The sequence below is a fragment of the Lithobates pipiens genome, unplaced genomic scaffold (assembly GCF_037356315.1).
Source record: "Lithobates pipiens isolate NorthernLeopardFrog02 unplaced genomic scaffold, aLitPip1_a1.2 Scaffold_16, whole genome shotgun sequence".
NCBI classification, from domain to species: domain Eukaryota; kingdom Metazoa; phylum Chordata; class Amphibia; order Anura; family Ranidae; genus Lithobates; species Lithobates pipiens.
The window spans coordinates 208,351,075-208,371,671 of NW_027507748.1; the positions used below are offsets into that span (position 1 = coordinate 208,351,075).

The 20,597-nt window shown below is 41.5% G+C and overlaps 1 protein-coding gene across 4 annotated transcripts in view; it reads right to left on the reverse strand.

Annotated features, from left to right (window-relative positions):
- The window catches only part of EYA3 (EYA transcriptional coactivator and phosphatase 3), a 164,620-nt gene that overhangs the window by 92,612 nt on the left and 51,411 nt on the right, over positions 1-20,597 (reverse strand). For 3 of the 4 annotated variants that reach the window (XM_077480948.1, XM_077480945.1, XM_077480946.1), the window contains 5 exons: positions 16,003-16,046; positions 15,151-15,221; positions 8,803-8,869; positions 7,879-8,021; positions 5,515-5,643 (listed from right to left, as the gene is read on the reverse strand). In XM_077480948.1, the coding sequence (XP_077337074.1) occupies positions 5,515-5,643; positions 7,879-8,021; positions 8,803-8,869; positions 15,151-15,221; positions 16,003-16,046 (454 nt within the window). The remainder of the gene's footprint in view (positions 1-5,514; positions 5,644-7,878; positions 8,022-8,802; positions 8,870-15,150; positions 15,222-16,002; positions 16,047-20,597) is intronic. The other variant, XM_077480947.1, reaches the window with a different exon arrangement.

Consider the following 20,597-nt stretch of genomic DNA (forward strand, 5'->3'; position numbering starts at 1 on the left):
AGGGGGATCATGCTCTGCTTCAATTTGTCCCAGTACATACAGTTGCCATTCATTCATCCTCAATGAACTGTAGCTCCCCAGTGCCGGCAGCACTCATGCAGCCCCAGACCATGACACTCCCACTACCATGCTTGACTGTAGGCAAGACACTTGTCTTTAGAATAGGTAACACTAGATGTGAGTTGTTAAAGCTGTGCACCCCAATTCATTGAATTGAATAGAAATTCCCTCAGGGGTTTTTTTCTTTTTTTTTTTTTTTTTTTTTTTTAGCAGCAAGGAGGTATTAAGACAAGCAACAATGATTTTTTAAAAGTAGTATTTCTTTATTATGACTGTAGTATCAAAAAGGAGATATAATACATTGATGCACAGGAGTCATAAGAGGCAATTCTGGTCTTGACATAAAAAACATATCTCGTCAATATTGAAAAAAAAAACACACACATATGAACTCATTCTATGTATAGTAACAAACAACTTAACAAGCGTTTCACATGATATCCCTACGTGTTTATTCTATGCGAGAAAGAAAAAGTTTGAATTGTATTATCTATAAATATAGAATTTATTTTACATAATCACTTTATATTGGTTGTAGCAGAGTTAAGTGTGTATATTTACCATTTCTTGACGAGAAAGCTAAATTTCATAGTCAGATAAAGTGTCGTTCCTCTAAAAGCATCTTCAGCCCAGGGTATCCCAGTATGTTCCCGAAAACATTCCCTCACTCTTGACGGGGCAGAGACTCCCCACCTCCACACAACTTGCAAGGAGTCACCCTTCCATCTTGCACTGCTAGATGGAGCCTTATTGGGCTGACGGGGTCCTGCGATCATTGCTGGACGTGTACGGTGCAGCGTGCGGCCGGGGTGCTGCTGCGCATGCGTGCGACATTAATATGTCGTGCGTGTCCAGGGCAGCGTTGGCGCATGCTGCACTGGAGCGTCTCGCTGTTGCCACAGCAATGACAGCGGCTGCCGGGGTCTTGGATAGCCTCCAGGATGCCGACGGAGTCACACCATATCGGCTAACATAGCCATTGAGACGGGAGGGGTTATTGAGGAATGGGGAAGGAGATCAGCACTGAGGCAGCTGCTGCCTCTTACCTCACTAACTATTGAACATATATATCACCCAGATCTCAGTGGATCCCTCAGAGATCCCTGTATAACAATGGACACACTGACAACCTCTCTTGCAAGGCGAGTTGCACGGACAGATCGTTTCTTATAGGTTTGCCTGATGGCTTTAATGCTTTTAAAACAGATTAATCAGTTTTTTTACACTTTCACCTCCAGTTTTAAAGCCATAGAAGCTGATGTAAGGCTTTAACGGCCGCTATACTCTTACTTAGGAGCCAAATCACTCTTTGAACGGCTTAAGGTAAATCACTATCTATAGATTCCATTTCTCACTCTATCAATACATTTTTAACCTGTCTTTTTGCACCACCTTCATCACACACTGTTGTATCATGCACTCACATGGCTCCAATACACAAACCATTCACCCTCTTTTGCAATATTATATATATATATATATATATATATATATATATATATATTTTTTTTTTTTTTTTTTTTTTTTTTTATGTGTTTTATAGATTTTCAACACTGCATGTTTCACATTTACACTCGCCTTACTTCATCTCACCACGTTTTTCTCACCACACTCCACATCTTCTTATAGTCACTCATCAATTCACAAAACTTTGGTATGTTCATTCGACCCATTATTATTAATTTGGTCAACCATATGTATGCATGCGCACATTATATGGTCAAACAATTATGCTGGATCACACAAATAACCAAGATGACAATTCTGATATATTGAAATAAATTATTATTCAACCAGAGGGGTGCCTGTACATGCATCCCATGACTAAACAACCATTGAAATAACTATCCAATAATTTAGGTGAATTGAACACACATTACTATTCACAGCATGATAATTACCAGGCCAGAGATGGTCTGTCTGTGACATACCTTGATTATACTGCAACAAAATCTTTTTGATTTCTGTTATATAGATAACAGGGTGCCATTGTGCTCTCCCTCCCCCCCTCCCTCAAAAGCCCCACATTCCCCTAGGTGGGGGGGGGGTCTCTGTCAATAGTGAGGGAATGTTTTCAGGGAACATACTGGGATCCCCTGGGCTGGAGATGCTTTTAGAAGAACGATACTTTATCCGACTATGAAATGTAGCTCTCTCGTCAAGAAGTGGTAAATATACACACTTAACTCTGCTACAACCAATATAAAATGATTATGTAAAATAAATTATATATTTATAGATAATACAAAACTTCAAACTTTTTCTTTCTCGCATAGAATAAACCCCCCCCCCCCACCCGAAGAAGACCGTTACATATATAGGTCGAAACGCATAGGAATATCATGTGAAACGCTTTTTAATTGTTTGTTACTATACATAGAATGAGTTCATATGGTTTTTTTTTTCAATATTGACAAGATGTGTTTTTTATGTCAAGACCAGAATTGCCTTTTAAGACTCCTGTGCATCAATGCATTATATCTCCTTTTTGATACTACAGCCATAATAAAGAAATACTACTTTTAAAAAATCATTGTTGCTTGTCTTAATACCTCCTTGCTGCTAAAAAAAAAAAAAAAAAAACCCTGAGGGAATTTCTATTCAAGACACTTGTCTTTGTACTCCTCACCTGGTTGCCACCACACATGCTTGACACCATCTGCACCAAATATATTTATCTTGATCTCATCAGACCACAGGATATGGTTCCAGTAGTCCATGTCCTTAGTCTGCTTGTCTTAAGGCAGGGATCCTCAAACTACGACCCTCCAGCTGTTGCTAAACTACACATCCCATGAGGCATTGTAAAACTCTGACATTCACAGACATGACTAGGCATGATGGGAATTGTAGTTCCTGAACAACTGGAGGGCCGTAGTTTGAAGACCCATGCCTTAAGCAAACTGTTTGCAAGCTTTCTTGTGCAACATCTTTAGAAGGGGCTTCCTTCTGGGACAACAGCCATGCAAACCAATTAGATGCAGTGTGAGCTGTAAGGTCTGAGCATTGACAGGCTGCCATCATACATCCTTTTCTCAAAAGACAACCTCTGGATATGATACAGAGCATGTGCACTCAACTTCTTTGGTTGACCATGGCGAGGCCTGTTCTGAGTGGAAACTGTCCTGTTATACCGCTGTATGGTCTTGGCCACTGTGCTATAGCTTAGTTTCAAAGTCTTGGCAATCTTCTTATAGCCTAAGCCAGTGATGGCGAACCTTGGCACTCCAGATGTTTTGGAACTACATTTTCCATGATGCTCAACCACACTGCAGAGTCCTTGAGCATCATGGGAAATGTAGTTCCAAAACATCAGGGGTGCCAAGGTTCGCCATCACTGGCCTAAGCCATCTATGTAGAGCAACATTTTTTTTCAGGTCAGCAGAGAATTCTTTGTCATGTTGAACTCCCAGTGACCAGTATGAGAAAGCGAGAGCAATAACACCAAATTTAACACACCCGCTCCCCATTCACACCCGAGATCTTTTAACACAGAGTCTCATGACACCGGGGAGGGAAAATGGCTAATTGGGCCCAATTTTAACTTAGGGGTGTACTCACGTTTGTTGCCAGCAGTTTAGACATTAATGGCTGTGTGTTGAGTTATTTTGAGGGGACAGCAAATTTACACTTTATACAAGCTGTACACTCACTACTTTACATTGTAGCAAAGTTTAATTTCTTCAGTGTTGTCACATGAAAAGATATAATAAAATATTTACAAAAATGTGAGGGGTGTACTCACTTTTGTGAAATACTGCAAGTCTAAAAATGTAGAAGATTGTATACCAAGTTTAATATCAACCTATACTCTTCTGTGACGTAAACAAATAATATCCGGTTTTATAACAAGCAACTAATCTTTGTTACAATGGCAAACACTGATTTTGCACTTTTTCAAAATGTTCTGAATAAAAATATTGGAAATGAAAAGCCAAAATAGTCTGTTTAATTTGGGAGTAATAGAAGTAGCTGTGACTCCTCAGGTGTATTGCTCATCAAAGACTGGAGCAACTCAAAACTGAAAGTATCTCTGCAGTCAATGGCTTGGAAGCCACTAAGGCTATTGGCAAATCAGAAATAAAATCTCCAGAGAAGGGTGTAGGAAACCACTGTTGGCCTCTGCAATAAGACAGAAAAAAACTATGTGATTTGGTCCATAAATCTTTGCATGGCCATGGTAAATACCTCAGCTGAAAAGACAGAGGGACCCTGACGCACCGAACAAAGTTAAACTTTTAAACCAAAAAGTAATCAATTATATTGTGCTCACCAAATTTTAGATGTGGTGGTTGTAGGTTTCCTTTTTAGAATTTCTTACTCTGATTTTCATCTAGTGAACCAGCTAGCAAGTCTGTTATTTTTCAAAAGCACAAGCTCTCCAGCAGAATGACTCAGTTTATATGGATGAGACAAACCATTTACCACTGACGGGTTATTAATATGATCTTCTGTTACTTATTAGTGTAAAACTTTTTTCCCAAAAGGAAAAATTAAAAAGGTTTATTATGATTATAAAGTGTGAGCTGGAATTTTGCTTCAATTTGTTAGCGTGCCTAAATCTGCTAATACTTTTAACACTACCCTCCTCCCAGACTGACAATGCTGCTGTCAGCTGAGCCCCCTGTGCTCATTCATCCAGCGTTATTTCACACCAATACGATTGGTAAGCTGCAATATATTACATTTTTTGGTTTTGGGGTTAATACTGCTTTAAAGTGGACTCAGAGGGCAGCATAATTCTAGGCTGCAGACTGTAGTACCCTCAGCAAGCGTGATGCAAGCAGCCTAGAGCCATTAGTGGAAAGTGAGCTGGGGGCAACTGGGTACAGCGAGACTGTTCTCTATCTGCCCAACCCTCCTATCTAAAATCAGAGCTGTTGCGACAGTGTAGTGGTAAGGCAATGTATAGGCTGAAAGTAAGACAAGGCTTTAAGAACTCACAAAGCCCAGACAGCTGGCAGAAGGTGAGGGTTGGATTGCCAGAGGTGACCAAAGTCACAGCAGGCAGGCAGCCTGAAGACTGAAGTTCCAAGTGGCTCTTTGCAAGAAAGAGCAGCAGCGAAGAGATACTTCCTTGTAGCTGTATGATGCAAAACAGAGCACAGAGCATGCCTGCACCCAAAGTCCCAGAGAGATTTAAGAAAGCATCCATCACCTTCGGACACTAACACAAATCTGAGGTTTAGCTGAGCTGGCAGGGTTTATGCATGGGCGGGTATTCCTGCCCTTTTTTTTCTGGCCATTGTCCTATCCTATAGTGACTATCAACTCCTCTGTGTTCTGTGGGGTACGATACAGAAATCTAACTTAGTTAGCTATGCACAGTATTTAAATTAATACATACATATCCACTCTACTAGAACTGATACATTAGTAATTTCCTGAGTTTTGCAAGAGATATCAACTTATTTTTACAATAAAAAGACAAGAATAATAAAGAAAATATTTTACCTTGAACAGGGTAGGAATATAATACAGAGCTGGTTTGGCTGTTGGTAACTGAGGAGCATGTCAAAACTGTTGGGGAATTTAGTGCCTGGATTAAGCCATTTTCAGACTTGACTCCAGGCCACAAGGCACCTAAGCACAGAAAAATGCATAAGGGTGAAATCTTAAAGTTTTAAAATAACAAACATATCATACTTCCACTGTGCAGTTCGTTTTGCACAGAGCGGCCCCAAACCTCATCTTTTGGGGTCCCTCTGCAGCTCTTTTGGCTCCTCCTCACATCAGATAACCCCCTGGGAGAAGCACTCTCCCGGGGGGTTACCTTGTGGGCACACTCCCGAGTCCAGCATTCGGCATCCATAGCCACGCCAAATGCAGGACTCAGCCCCGCCCCCCAGCAGCCACGTCATTGTACATGGACGAATGGAATCTTTTCATAGCAGTAAACTGACAAGCTCTGCCGAAACATTAGTCCCCAGAGTCCCCAGAGTCCCTTTCTGTTGGCTGCCTTGTGCCATAGTTTCATTCTGCGCCTCTAATTATACCCAATTTTGTATAATTGTGCATGGAAGGTCAGGACAGAAAGGGGTAGTTGATACAGTATAAACTGACTATAACATAAGTATGCATGCATGTCTTGACTAGTCATCATTATTATAACAGTTATCCAACCATTAATCCACTATTTCCCTATTCTATCCAACATAATACTAAAATCGAAGTAACATCACAATCACTGTTATGCACTTTAAGGCCTCGTTTACACAGGAGTACCACAGCCTTCACCCATGCAATGGCCACATTTACCAGCAGATGTACAGGTGTTCGGAACATCCCTGTGCAGCAAGTCCCATTCATGTTAATTGGGAAGCAATGGCTGTATGCACACAGCTGTTGCTCCCAATTTGACAGCTGTGCAAAAGTGGGTACACAACTGCAAACGCAGACAGTGTGCATTCAGTGCCTTACACCTGTACAGCTTCAGATTGGGGACAGAGGCTGTGTCCCTGCAGCCACTGCAACCCAATTGACATGAATGGGACTTCCTGCATGGGGATGCATGGAATCAACTTGTGCAACCTCTGCTCAGGCAAACAAGGCCCTCACACAGTGGTACATTGTAATACACCTGTATGAATAAAGCCTCACAGAACATGCTCTTCTATAATCATAAGTACTATGCTTTAGTACATCAGTCTTCTGGTTGACTTTGAAATACTATTGTTTCAACTACATTCTAACCTAATGTACTTGCAGCAATGTATGCAACAAAGATTCAGCACTGTGCCAATGTTTTAGGCAGGTGTGAAAAAACAATGTAGATAAGTGATGAAGGTGACAGGCACAGAGTAGATAAAAATAAAAAACATGTTTATTAGATATATTCAGATAAAAATCACAGGAAGTACACGCAGTTTCAGGACAGCCAGTAAATGCGATTCACACATCAGTGCTTATTCATTACTGAAATGATAGGGTTTACAAGGTAGGTTAATTGTCTTCTGTCCAAAATTGGCCCTAGTATATGAATGGGGACCTTGGATTGTGGGCTCCTTGAGGATAGTGACCAATGTGAGTGTGCAATGTTAGGTGCAGCACAGTGGTGTAGTGGTTAGCACTCTCACCTAGCAGTAAGAAGGGTCGCTGGTTCGAATCCCAACCAGGACACTACCTGCCTGGAGTTTGCATGTTCTCCCTGTGCCTGCATGGGTTTCCTCCGGGTACTCCGGTTTCCTCCCACAATCCAAAGACATGCAGGTAGGTTAATTGGCTTCTGTCAAAAATTGGCCCTAGTATATGAATGGGGACCTTGGATTGTGGGCTCCTTGAGGGTAGGGACTGACATGAGTGTGCAATGTACAGGGATAGGGACAGGTTGAACTGGATGGACTGGTGTCTTTATTCAACCTTACTAACTATGTAACTATGTGTCCACAATGCTGAGAAATACAGGCAGATACTTATCCATCATACCCCCACAGAGCCCTGATCTCAACATCGAGTTTGTCTGGGATTACATGAAGAGACAGAAGGACCTGAGGCAGCTTAAATCTAAAGAAAATCTGGTTATTTCTGCAAGATATTTGGAGCAATATGCCTGTCAAGCACCGTGTGTACCCACAAGAATTGGTGCTGGTTTGAAGCCAAAGGGTAATAACATCAAATATTGATTTGATTTAGCTTTTTCTTCTCTTCGCTCACTTTCCATTTTTTAAATTGATAAAATTAAAAAATTAAAATATATATTTTTGAAAGCATTCTTACTTCACAGTATTTCTTCACACCTGCCTAAAACTTTTGAACAGTACTATATGAAGAATGTTAAAAGGCCTTTCAAGTCAAAATCCCAAAATAATAAACACTTACCAAATGGAGGTAGACCGTAGGTTTGTGTTGCCTGAGGGTATACTGTATATGGCTGAGATGGCTGCAAGGATTGATACTGAGTTTGACCAGCATATGCTGGAATTGTTTCTGATACAGGTACAGAAAGAATGTGTGTATACGGCCTGAAAAACAACACAAATGTGCCAAATGCACCAACACGTTTTTTAATACTGTCCATCAAATAGAAAAATATATAAACTTTAAAACGCATAAGTGCAGCCTAAATAAGAAACAGAAAAATCAGCCCAAGGGACAAACAACTTCTACGAAAGAAAACGGACATAAGAATGGATGATGGGTGGATGATTGATAGGTCCACCCCTTCCATTCATATATCGATTTTCATTCATTGAAGCTGTAGTTCGGCTTCTATGAATGAAGCAGCTGAGTGGATGGGACACAATCCTCCCAATGATAATATTGCACAGGCAAAGCTGCATACAGGCAGGGAAAGCCTAATGATATGACAGTTGTTAGCCCCGGAAAAGCGGGAGGAAGCAGTTGGGCAGAGGGAGCCGGAGCAGCAGATTAAGCTCTCCTAAACCCTGTGTCTGGCACAGACACAAAACAGATGACAGAACAAATCGTTCCTAATTAACAAAATATACTTGTGCCCCTTTTTTCACTAAGAGTAGCATCTGCTTGTTTTTTTTAAATTTAGGAGGGCCGGCTCCATTCTTTGTTAATTCCCCCTGTAGTTCTATAATCTAAAAGGTTCCAAGCAGTGCGCATAATCGAGCAATTACGATACCTTTCACATTACCTTACTAACAGACCTTTGTAAAGATAGACTTTATTATCAAACATCTGATATTCATTATTCACCAAAATATTCTATAATGCAACAAACTTTCCAAATACAGTAGAATACAGTGATGAAAAGTGGTAGAAGAGCAGACTTACTTAGCTTGATACAACTGGGAGGTATAATCGGCAGGAGCTCGGGCCATATAGTCAGTACAGGGAAGGACTGCAGAAAGAAAATCACACTACATGTAGCTTAAACAATCTAGATACTGATTTACAGACAGGAAGACACATTTGCACAAATTAGAATATTAGATCCAACACTCCAGCTCACCATGTCAATTCAGAATATAGAACAAGGGAAAAAAGAATTAGCTGACGTGATCTTTGCCGGCTTTTCTCCATCATGAGCTATGTTGTTAATTAGTTAAAAAGACAGTGGAGGAATTGTACTTACTGAAAAGTTATAAAGTAGTATTTAGCAAATTTCACTTCATAACTACCTACCGGGGGGCGGGTTTACACACATCTGAGTGTGTGCATATCTGGGAAGCCAACTTCTGGCTGTCAGATGGAAGCAATCTGCCACCTCCGCAGCTGCCGGATTGCTTCCAAACCCCCAAGAAATGCTTTTCAGACCTCTAAAGTCTCATTACAGTGAACCTGTCACCCCAAAAAAAAAAAATCACATTGCGGACTTTTTGTCCCCTAAATGAAAAAAAAAAAAAGTGATTGAGTTTATATAGTTTTAAAGATACAGATACAATAAACAATTTGAGGGCAAACATAATGCTGATGTGGCCCGCAATGAAACGGAGTTTGACACCCCTGCTCTAGGGTGCCTGCCTAAAATTATTTTTTAAATGTGTGGAGAAGAAAAAAAAAAAAAAAATGCCACTGCCAGCTAACGGTTTCATTTACCCGACTGAAAAATGGACTTGCTTGTAAATTGCGTATCTGAGTACAGTAGAGGACACAGGCTGGATATTCATAGGCTCTGGGTTATACCTTGAGGTGATTAGACACGGCCAAAGACCTTGGGCGCACCCCAGTCAGAGGCCAGTGTTTTAGCAATCAATGCAGGAGTAACACAGGAACAGAAAGGAGAGCCTGTGGCTTATACTGTAATCCAAGATACAGAATTTACAGACAAGTCAAAAATAGGATTTTTTTGTACTCACCGTAAAATCCTTTTCTCTGTAATTCACCGACTGACACAGCTCCTCTCTGTAACTAAATGGGTTGTCAGCCCTATCACTGGAGATTACTAGGCAAAGTTGTAATACAACACTTCAGAACTTTTAGTTCCGCCCAGGGGGCGGTCCCTTAGGCTACAACCCCCACAGCCTGCCCTAGCAGACTCAGTACGTCAACAAGCAATATAACGTAAAGAGAAAAGGGAGAGGCGGGTGCCGTGACGGTCGGTGAATTACAGAGAAAATAATTTTATGGTGAGCACAAAAAATCCTATTTTCTCTTATATTCACTGACTGACACAGCTCCTCTCTAACAAAATGGGATGTCCCCAAGCAGTGCTAAACGAGGGGTGGGAAAACAGCATAAAACTTCATCCACCATGGCCAGTGGGAACTAATGAACTAAACCCACAAAAAAAAAAAAAAAAAAAAACCACCACCATATAACCGGGTATCCTCAACAGGAGTGGCTCCCAAGACCACAACCAATTGCGGAAGTAATGCAACAGTGCATTAACCTAACAGTACTGCGTTTTTACCGAAAAACCAGGAAAAAATAAAGGTTGCATATTTAATTGCAACTACACGGCCGCTTGCAAAACTTTGCGGCCAAAACAGGCATCCGCCGATGCACTGACGTCTACCTTGTAGAAATTAGTAAACGTATGGCACCTGTCCCTTTAAGGAGTAGGCTTGTACTACAATCTGTCTGATCCACCTGGAAATGGTGGCAGACGAGACCGCCATGCCCTTCTTTGGACCAGCCACCGAAACAAACAGTGAGTCTGACTTCCGAAAGGGAGCCGTGGCAGCCAAATACACCTTCAGGGCCCTAACCACATCCAGAGCACTTGGCTCTCAATAGCCATGCCGTTAAAGCCAGCGATGGTAAAGCAGGATGAAAAATTGGACCTTGAGCTAGGAGGTCCTCCCGCAACGGCAGTCGCCAGGGAGTGTCTGCCACTAGACATAGCAGATCTGCGTACCAGGAATGCTGAGGCCAATCGGGGGCAACCAGTATTACTGGGATCCCCTCGGCTTCCACTCTGCTAAGCAGACGTGGCAACAATTTCAGTGGAGGAAAGGCGTAGATCAGCTGGTACTGATCCCACGGAGCCACTTGTCCTGGACACGAATCTTGGCACCTTTCGATTGAGACGGGAGGCCAGTAGATCCACATCTGGTGTGCCCCACTTCAGGTACAGCAGCCTGAATGTCTCCGGATGCAATGCCCATTCTCCTGGGTCCAGCATCTGTCGACTCAGATAGTCTGCCTGCCAGCTTTCCACTCCCTGGATGTAAATGGCAGACAGGGCCGGTACCCGTCGCTCTGCCCACCGAAGTATGTGAGCGACCTCCCGAGCAGCGGCTGAGCTTCTTGTTCCCCCTTGGTGATTTATGTATGCCACCGCCGTGGCGTTGTCCGACTGTATCCTGATCGGACGCCCTTGAAGACTGACCGACTATGTGTGGAGACACAGCCTGATCGCTCTCAATTCGAGCAGATTGATCGGAAACTCAAATTCTTCTGTCGAACAGAGGCCCTGAGTCGACTGAACCCCCATCACTCCACCCCAGCCGGATAGACCGGCATCCGTAGTGATCACCGTCCATTTCAGAGGAAGGAATGATTTTCCAGACTGAATCAGCGGGGACCTCAACCACCAGATCAGAGAGAGTCCCTGGCTCACCTGGATCTGTCGATCTAGGGACAACCGAGACTTGTCCCGTTTTAACAAGATCTCCTTCTACAGTACCATGAGTCCCAGTACTCACATGCAAAACCGGAGCGACGACCACTTGCGGTTCATCAGCAGTTTTACCACGGACCTGAGTCTCTGCAATTTGTTTGAAGGGAGAAAAACTCTCGCTTTCCTGGAGGGCAACAGTAAAACTAGGTACTCCAGATGCTGGGTCGGCACAATCATCGACTTCTTTAGGTTCAACAGCCACCCAAATTCTTGCAGGGTCTGAATAGTGATCGCCATATCATCCTCTAAATCTGAGGTTGAAGATGCTCTCAGGAGGAGATCGTCCAGGTAGCCCACGATTGCGATCCCACGTTGTCTCAGAAACACCCAAAAAAACAGGAAGCTGAGGGCACGGGGCTGCTGCTAGAGCACCAAAAACGCAGTTTGTCTACAAGAAAATGGCCGCCAGTGTTCTAATAGAGAATCACTAGGAAAATGGCAGCTTGAAGCCAGAAGCATGTCCACCATGCCAACCACCGGAAACATTGTATCCAGCGGTGTTTCCGAGCCTGGGACCATCCACATCATCTATCCCTCTGCCAGATTTACAGCCGATGGCCTTTCCTCTCTGATGGCGACTAGTGGATGCTGAAATTATTACAATGCCCATCTATGAACCATTTTTGTGAGTGTATTGATTTTTAAAATTTTATTAAAATTTACATTTTTACTGCACTCAGAAGGCGCTGTTCCTCTTCCATTTGTCTTCAAAGATTCTGCGCCTTCCCTTTCTAAGGGAAGTAGTTACACTTCTGACTGGCTAGAAAAGGTAAAGAAGTCTGGCACTTTTAGGCTCTGAACAATGGCTGAATTATGCCCTTTAGTTGTCTGGAAATTCTGACAGTTGCAGAAAGATCTGCCCTGGTCCCATAGGCTGCCTGTTGCGTGGCTGAGATACAGCTAGTAATGGATGCCCAGACCAATGGTAAAATGGGTCCTGCTCTGGTGCAAGAGAAGCTATGTCACAGTGGTTTGAGTGCTTTGCAGACAATTGGCAAAGTAAATGTTTGCCTGCGCTTTTACCAGGATTGCCTTCTGCCTGGCTTCCACCATTTCCATCAGTAAGGGTATCCCCCTGTGGAACTACAGGGGAATATGGACCATGGAAAGGGGGAAAGCGTGTCCACAGAAGGATACACAGCAACCCAGGTGTCAATTGTCCTGTAGTGAAGTCCTCGTGGTAAAAAAGACCAAGTGAAGTGTAGAGGTTAGTGCCCAAGCAGGATACAGTGCTAGAAGCAATATTACAGGCCGCCCTCCCAGCATGGGGTTCAGTATGTTTCTCAAGGTTACACTGTTCCAATACAAAACACACATTATAAAATCAAATAGTTAACATAGAAAAGCCCACTGATTGGAACTACAAAGTTCCAGATTTGGTAAATGCTACCCCAATGCATTTCAACATCAATTATCTTCTTCCGGGGGTTTAAAAAAAAGGGTAATCTAAATGAATCCTTTGAAAATTGTAATCATTCAAGGATACCTCCACCCCATGCCAAGCACCAGAGTGGGAAGAAATTATCTCAAGGGACACACAGTCTCCACGCAGAAGTGTACAGAATACATTTGCATAATTTTATTCTTTTAAGATCAGTGGACTTATGGGTTTTTCTACGTTAAGTCTGAGTGTGGTTCCTTTTTTAATCTTACACTGTACAATAAAAATGTATTTTATTTTGCTTACAATTTTTTTGTAGTGCCTTAAAAATCCTATCCATTTTTCTCTTTTTTTTTTATACAATATGGTATATGGGGGTTTGGCACCCTTAAAATTATGAATGTGCATGGCTGACACAGTTTAGTCTGAACTGTGCGCTGCCTACAGTGGACCTGTGAGCCCTGCGCTGCCTACAGCGGACCTGTGAAATCTGCACTATGTATGGCCTTGATAGGTTTGCTCCTTTAAGGCCCCATTCACGCTTGAGCAATGCTACTGCGTAGTGTTTTTTTTACATTTTTTTTTGTGCCTTTTTGGAGCAGTTTCGTTCATTTGAATGGGCGTCCTGTCACTCCAAAAATGGGCCAATTCACACCACATGCTGTTTTTTCTGCACCATCTGCGTTGCCAGAAGAGATCTCAACTGGACAACGCAGGATCCACTATCTGAGTATCTGAAAGGTACCAAATTCACAACCAGGTAAGCAACATTAGAAAAAAAAAAAAAAAAAATAGGAAGGGGGGATCCACTTTAACCACTTCCCGACCAGCGCACGACGATGTACGTCGACAGAATGGCACAGGCAGGCATATTGGCGTACAGGTACGTCCAATATTCAATGCCTCCCTGCCATCGGGAGCGCGCCGCTGGCGCTGGTCGGGACCCCCGTGAGTCCGGTCGCGGGACCCGCGGACTAGATCGCCGTGGGCATCCCCGTGATCGTCTCACAGAGTGGCCGAATGGAGGAAATGCTGTGTAAACAACATTTCTCCATTCTGCCTAGCAACTAGTGACGCTGATCTCTGCTCCATGTGATTGGAGCAGAGATCAGTGTTCACTAAATGAAAGCCCAACCCCCCCACAGTTAGTAACACACCCCTAGGAACACTTAACCCCTACACTGCCACCCACTGGTTAACCCTTTCACTGCCATTTACACAGGAATCACTGCATTTATATAGCAGTGATTACTGTATAAATGACAATGGCCCCAAAAATGTGTCAAAAATGTCCGATGGGTCCCCCACAATGTCGCAGTCACAATAAAAATCACTGATCGCCGCCATTACTAGTAGAAAAAAAAAAATTAAAAAAGCTATAAAACTATCCCTATTTTGTAAAAGCTATAACTTTTGCGCAAACCAATCAATAATCGCTTATTGCGATTTTTTTTACCATAAATATGTAGAAGAATATGTATCGGCCTAAACTGAGGGAAAAAAATGTTTTTTTATATATTTTTGGGGGATATTTATTATAACAAAAAGTAAAAAATAATGTGTTTTTTTCAAAATTGTCGCTCTATTTTTGTTTATAGCGCAAAAAATAAAAACCGCAGGGGTGATCAAATACCCCCAAAAGAAAGCTCTATTTGTGGGGAAAAAAAAGACAATTTTGTTTGGGAGCCACGTCGCACGACCGCGCAATTGTCAGTTAAAGCGACGCAGTGCCGAATCGCAAAAAGCGGTCTGGTCTTTGACCAGCAAAATAGTCCGGTCTGCAAGTGGTTAATAAAGAGAAAACTGCTAATTGCAGAAGCCCATATAGTGATAATATTGTAATTATCTATCATGGTTCTAATTGTTCTAAATGGACAAAGGCTGAAATACTTTTGGCTTCTAGTTAGGCAGGTCATACACGGTTTGAATCTTGGCTGGTTCAGCAGGAATCTGGCGAGATTTGAACCATGTATGGGTAGGCTGAATATACAATGTTGCTCCGTGTATGGCCAGTCTTACTAGTGCTGTTTGCTTTGTCTAATTACATTAGTGTTAAAAGGTGCTTTTTCTCTAAATAAAAACAAAAATATATTTTCAAAATATACATTTTACAATTACAGATGTTACAGTTGTAGCATAAAAGTTAAAAGCTAGGAATGTTAATGAAAATACTTACTTCCACTAGGAATAGTGCGATTAGAAGACAGTTCTCCTTTTTGACTGGGAGGTTCACCATTACTCACTTTGCTGAAAAGGATAAAATAAAATTAAGGACTATTTGCAAACCTATTCAGAAGTAATTGAGTTGTATCATGGCATCCATAAATACTAGTACACATACTCAAACTGCTTTAGAATATCAAAAATGCTACTGTGACAATCTGCCCTTTTATGGCATAAAAGCTACTGTCCACGTTTTGAATGCATTTTTCAGCTAAGCTCATATTGTCCCACAATCTAAGATCTATACATTGACTAAGTAAAATCCGAATCCTTCCTCACTGCCTATAAAGGTCCACAGAATAGTGAAAACCCATTTTAAAATGGCCAAACATTTTTTAATAGTTATATTATTAATACACAAGTTACAAAAGATACACGTGTATGGTCAGTTTAATAGTACATCAGCAGTAAACGCTTGCTGTTAAAGTATATACAATTATACAACTACTCTTTCCATAAACACATACTGTCATAATTAATGTTGTATGGATAGCTGATTGACAAAAAACTACCAACAGAAAAAGGTAACTACAGAAGACAAATAAATGTTCGTGTGAAGCAAATTAATGTAAATGCCTGAAAAAAATGGTGCTATGCTATAAACAAAGACATATTTGTAATAAGGTGGGTATACAATTAAAAAATATGAAAACTGATATATTTTCTATTCGATATTAGTGTATATTAATAGAACACACCCAAAACTAGGAACTTTTATACATGACATAATATATATACATATATACATATATACACACACACACACACACACACACACACACACCCAAATCCCAGACTTACTGACCTCACACTTTCGTCATTGGAATCCTCCATTTTGGCTTTTTTTACCTGCAAAACAAAAATTGGTTTAAATAGTAAAATACTTAATTTATTAGGCAACATGTTAAACCTATTGTAAAATAGAAAAAATAAAACCAGAAATTTATATACTCAAAGCACTGCAGTTGGACGCTAAAATCTTCACATCCGAAAATGCGCAACTATTGTAAGATGGGGCTGTTGTTGCCTTAAGTACAGTTTCTGGATTAAAGAAACCCGAGAAGTCTTATCAGTTAAGCCACACAAAGCTGTGGAAAAGATGTCCCTAAATTATAAAGCGCACAGATTTTTAAAAAGCAAACCCAATTCTTTACTGGAACTAATTACCTTTGAATTTAAAAGAAAAATAAAATTATTTAGAAAAATTACACACATACAGTGGATATAAAAAGTTTACACACCCCCTGTTAAAATGTCAGGTTTTTGGGATGTAAAAAAAAAAAAAAAAAAAATCAGACAAGGAAATCATTTTAGAACTTTTTCCACCCTTAATGCGACCTATAAACTGTACAACTCAGCTGAACAACAAACTGAAACCTTTTTAGGTGGAAGGAAGTAAAAATAAAAAAATAAAATAATATGGTTGCATAATTGTGCACACCCTTAAATTAATACTTTGTTGAAGAACCTTTTAATTTTATTACAGCACTGGGTAGGAGTCTATCAGCATGGCACATCTTGACTTGCCAATATTTGCCCACTCTTCTTTGTAAAAACATTCCAAATCTGTCAGATTGCGAGGATATCTCCTGTGTGCAGCCCTCTTCAGATCACCTCACAGATTTTCAATCAGATTCAGGTCTGGGCTCTTACTGGGCCATTCCAAAACTTTAATCATCTTCTGGTGAAGCCATTCCTGTGCGGATGGGCTCAGGTGTGTTCACAGCTCCACGTGCCTGCCAGGAAGCCGACACTCCGCAGCTCTAATCACAGGTAGTGAGACTGTTCCAGATCTATGAAGCCGCAGCAGCATCCTGGTGGGTGTGCTGTGTTGCGAACATGCCTGACCTCATTCTTATTTGCCAATTTGGATGTATGCTTTGGGTCATTGTCATGCTCATGTTCCTCTTCATGTTCAAATTTCTAGCAGAAGCCTGAGGGATTTGTGTCAATATTGACAGGTATTTGGAACTGTTCATAATTCCCTCTACCTTGACTAAGGCCCTTGTCCCAGCTGAAGAAAAACAGCCCCAAAGCATGATGCTGCCACCACCATGCTTCACTGTGAGTACTGTGTTCTTTTGGTGATGCACAGTGTTGTTTTTGTGCCAAACATATCTTTTGGAATTCTGGCCAAAAAGTTCAACCTTGGTTTCATCAGACGATAACACATTTTCCCCATCTGCTTTTGGGAGACTTCAGAGGTGTTTTTGCAAAATTTAGCAGCTCTTTGATGTTTTTCTTCGGAAGAAAAGGCTTCAGTCTTGCCACTCTACCCCATAGCCCAGATAAATGAAAAATACGGTAGATGTTGTCACATGTACCACACAGCCAGTAATTGCCAGATATTCCTGCAGGTTCTTTAATGTTGCCGTAGGCCTCTTAGCAGCCTCCCTGACCAGTTTTCTTCTGGTCTTTTCATCAGTTTTGGAGGGGCATCCAGTTCTTAGTAATGTCAACGTTGTGCCATATTTTCTCCACTTGATGACAACTGTCTTCACTGTGTTCCATGGTATATCCAATGCCTTGGAAAAAAAAAAATTGTACCCTTCTCCTGACTGATACCTTTTAACAATGAGATCTCTCTGATGCTTTGGAAGCCCTCTGTGGACCATGGCTTTTGCTGTAGGATGCGACTCAGAAAATGTCAGGAAAGACCTACTAGAACAGCTGAGCTTTATTTGGGGCTAATCGGAGACACTTTGCCTGCTATACTCTACAGCTGGTGGTGTGCCACTGGCAGATGTGTTGCAAGGACCTGTGACACCCTTTGCTACACCATCATTCCTGTCAGTGGTGGCTGCTGAAAGGTCACAAGATATAGCCAGGGTAGACATAGAAAGGTGAGGGGTGAGGAGAAGAAGAATTGTGTCTCCTGTGTGTGGCTTTCAGATGCTCCTGCCAATGGACTGAGGGGTGGGAGGTTAAAAGCCTTGTCAAGCATGTGGTAACCAAATGACTGATATTTTTGCCACACCTGATTTGCGTGTGGCACATATTGCAACAGTGCGACCGGCTGCACATGTGCTAAAAAAGGGACTACCAACCTGAGGTGTGGGAAGTGGGCCGGGAGATAACAGCTCCACAATGTGATGGAATAAGATGGCTGTTCTGTACACTTTCATGATGGATGTCTTGTTTGGGTTCTTTTCCCCCCTCACTTTCCTCCTCTGCTCTATCTGGCACCCAAGTCGCATCAGTGACATCATCATCATTTCCCCCATCCTCACTGGAGCCAACTTGGCAATACACTGCAGCTGGGGGACATGACTGCAAATTTGTTGTTTATCGATGTTTCCCCGTTCTGTAGGCTCATGTTAATCTCTTCCTCTACCCCAGAACCAACATCAGAATCAAGTAATGTCTGTGCATCCTCAAAAAGTAGATGATGCGGTGTTCAAATAATTCAGCTGACTCCTCCATGCATGATGTTGAGGTTATGGCAGGAGTAGTTGTGGACAAGGAGGCAGAATAAGCTGCTCTGGCAGCTATGGTAGAGTATGCACTAGTGTTAGCTTGGGTCACAGAGGATGAGAAGGATGAAGATGATTTAGTAAGCCAGTCCACCACCACCTCTACATGCTGTGGATGGATAGTACGGGCAACAGAGGACAGCAAACACACACACGCCAGTTTAAGGTCTTTGCATGTAGTTCAAAATACAAGGGATGTGCGAGACAGCTTCTGCTGTAGGGCTGCCCCAATTGTACCGGCAAATAGGGGCTTATAATATGCCTCAAAGTGCACTTCTCAGGCAAACACAGACAAGCTGACCATACGCATATAGATTTTTTTTTTTCATTTCGACCAGCATGCTGAACAAAAAAACAAAAAAAAAAAAAAATTAAAAAATTCCTCATCTATGCTACACAGCCAAAATAGACAAATTTCCCACTGCAGCTACAATATTTTAACAGCCAGTCCAGCTGGTTCAGTAATTGGTTGATATTTGTACAACCTATAACCAGCTTATATTCACATTATTGTACCAGCTTTATGTACATGTGTGAGCCATGTATATATATATGCAAGGGAGTATATTATAGACTGACATTTTTACAGCTAAACTGCAACTAAAATGTTTTTTTGATTAGATTTGAGTTGGGGGGTCTGGTTTTGATTGTGCTTTGTGTCCATTTTGGAGAGATTTACCCCCATTTCCCAGTAACCACGCTTGAGTTAAAGACAGCAATAAAAATCTATTGGGAGGTTCTATTTTTGTTATCAAAATGTTTGGGCTGGAGTTAGGCATTTCATTTTGAATTATTTCAGTGGCACATTCTTTTGGTACATAATCTTTTTATCCTAAATAAGTACAAATTCATAAGGATAAAGAGGAGGCCTGGACCATGAGGACACATTTTTAATGGGATGCATATTGAAGATTACCAACATTTTTACTCTGATACACTGTTTTGCCATGGGACACAAGGCCATTTTCATTTGTCTCAGAAGCAAGATATAGTTATCATCAGATTTCAAACTCTGCTGTAATATTAAATTGCACATGGTTAAGGTCAACTGATACACTCATGGATTAATTGGTTTAAGGATCCATGCACAAAGATTAAATAAAACACGTGACTTCATTGTTTTAATAAACTTTGCATGTAAGTGACTGCAGACTCTCACAAAACAAGAATTGTGAGAATTACAGAATGAAAAAATAAAAAAAATGTACACACACACACACACATATATATATATATATATATATATATATATACACACACACAATTATTTTATTATCTTGAACATATTTTTTTTATGTTACTTACAGTCAAGCGTGGTGGTGGGAGTGTCATGGTATGGTGATGCGCAAGTGCTGCCGGCACTGGGGAGCTAGAGTTCATTGAGGGAACCATGAACGCCAACATGTACTGTGACATACTGAAGCAGAGCATGATCCCCTCTCTTCGGAGACTGGGCCGCAGGGCAGTATTCCAACATAAGAACCCCAAACACACCTCCAAGACGGCCACTGCCTTGCTAAAGAAGCTGAGGATAAAGGACATGGACTGGTCAAGCATGTCTCCAGACCTTCACCCTATTGAGCATCTGTGGGGCATCCTTAAATCGAAGGTGGAGGAGCGCAAGGTCTCTAACATCCACCATCTCTGATGTCATCATGGAGGAGTGGAAGTTGACTCCAGTGGCAACATGTGAAGCTCTGGTGAACACCATGCCTAAGAGGGTTAAGGCAGTGCTGGAAAATAATGGTGGCCACACAAAATATTGACACTTTAGGCCCAATTTGGACATTTTCATTTTCACTAAGGGGTGTACTCACTTTTGTTGACAGTGGTTTAGACATTAATGGCTGTGTTAAGTTATTTTGAGGGGACAGCAAATTTATACTGTTATACAAACTGTACACTCACTACTTTGCAAAATTTCATT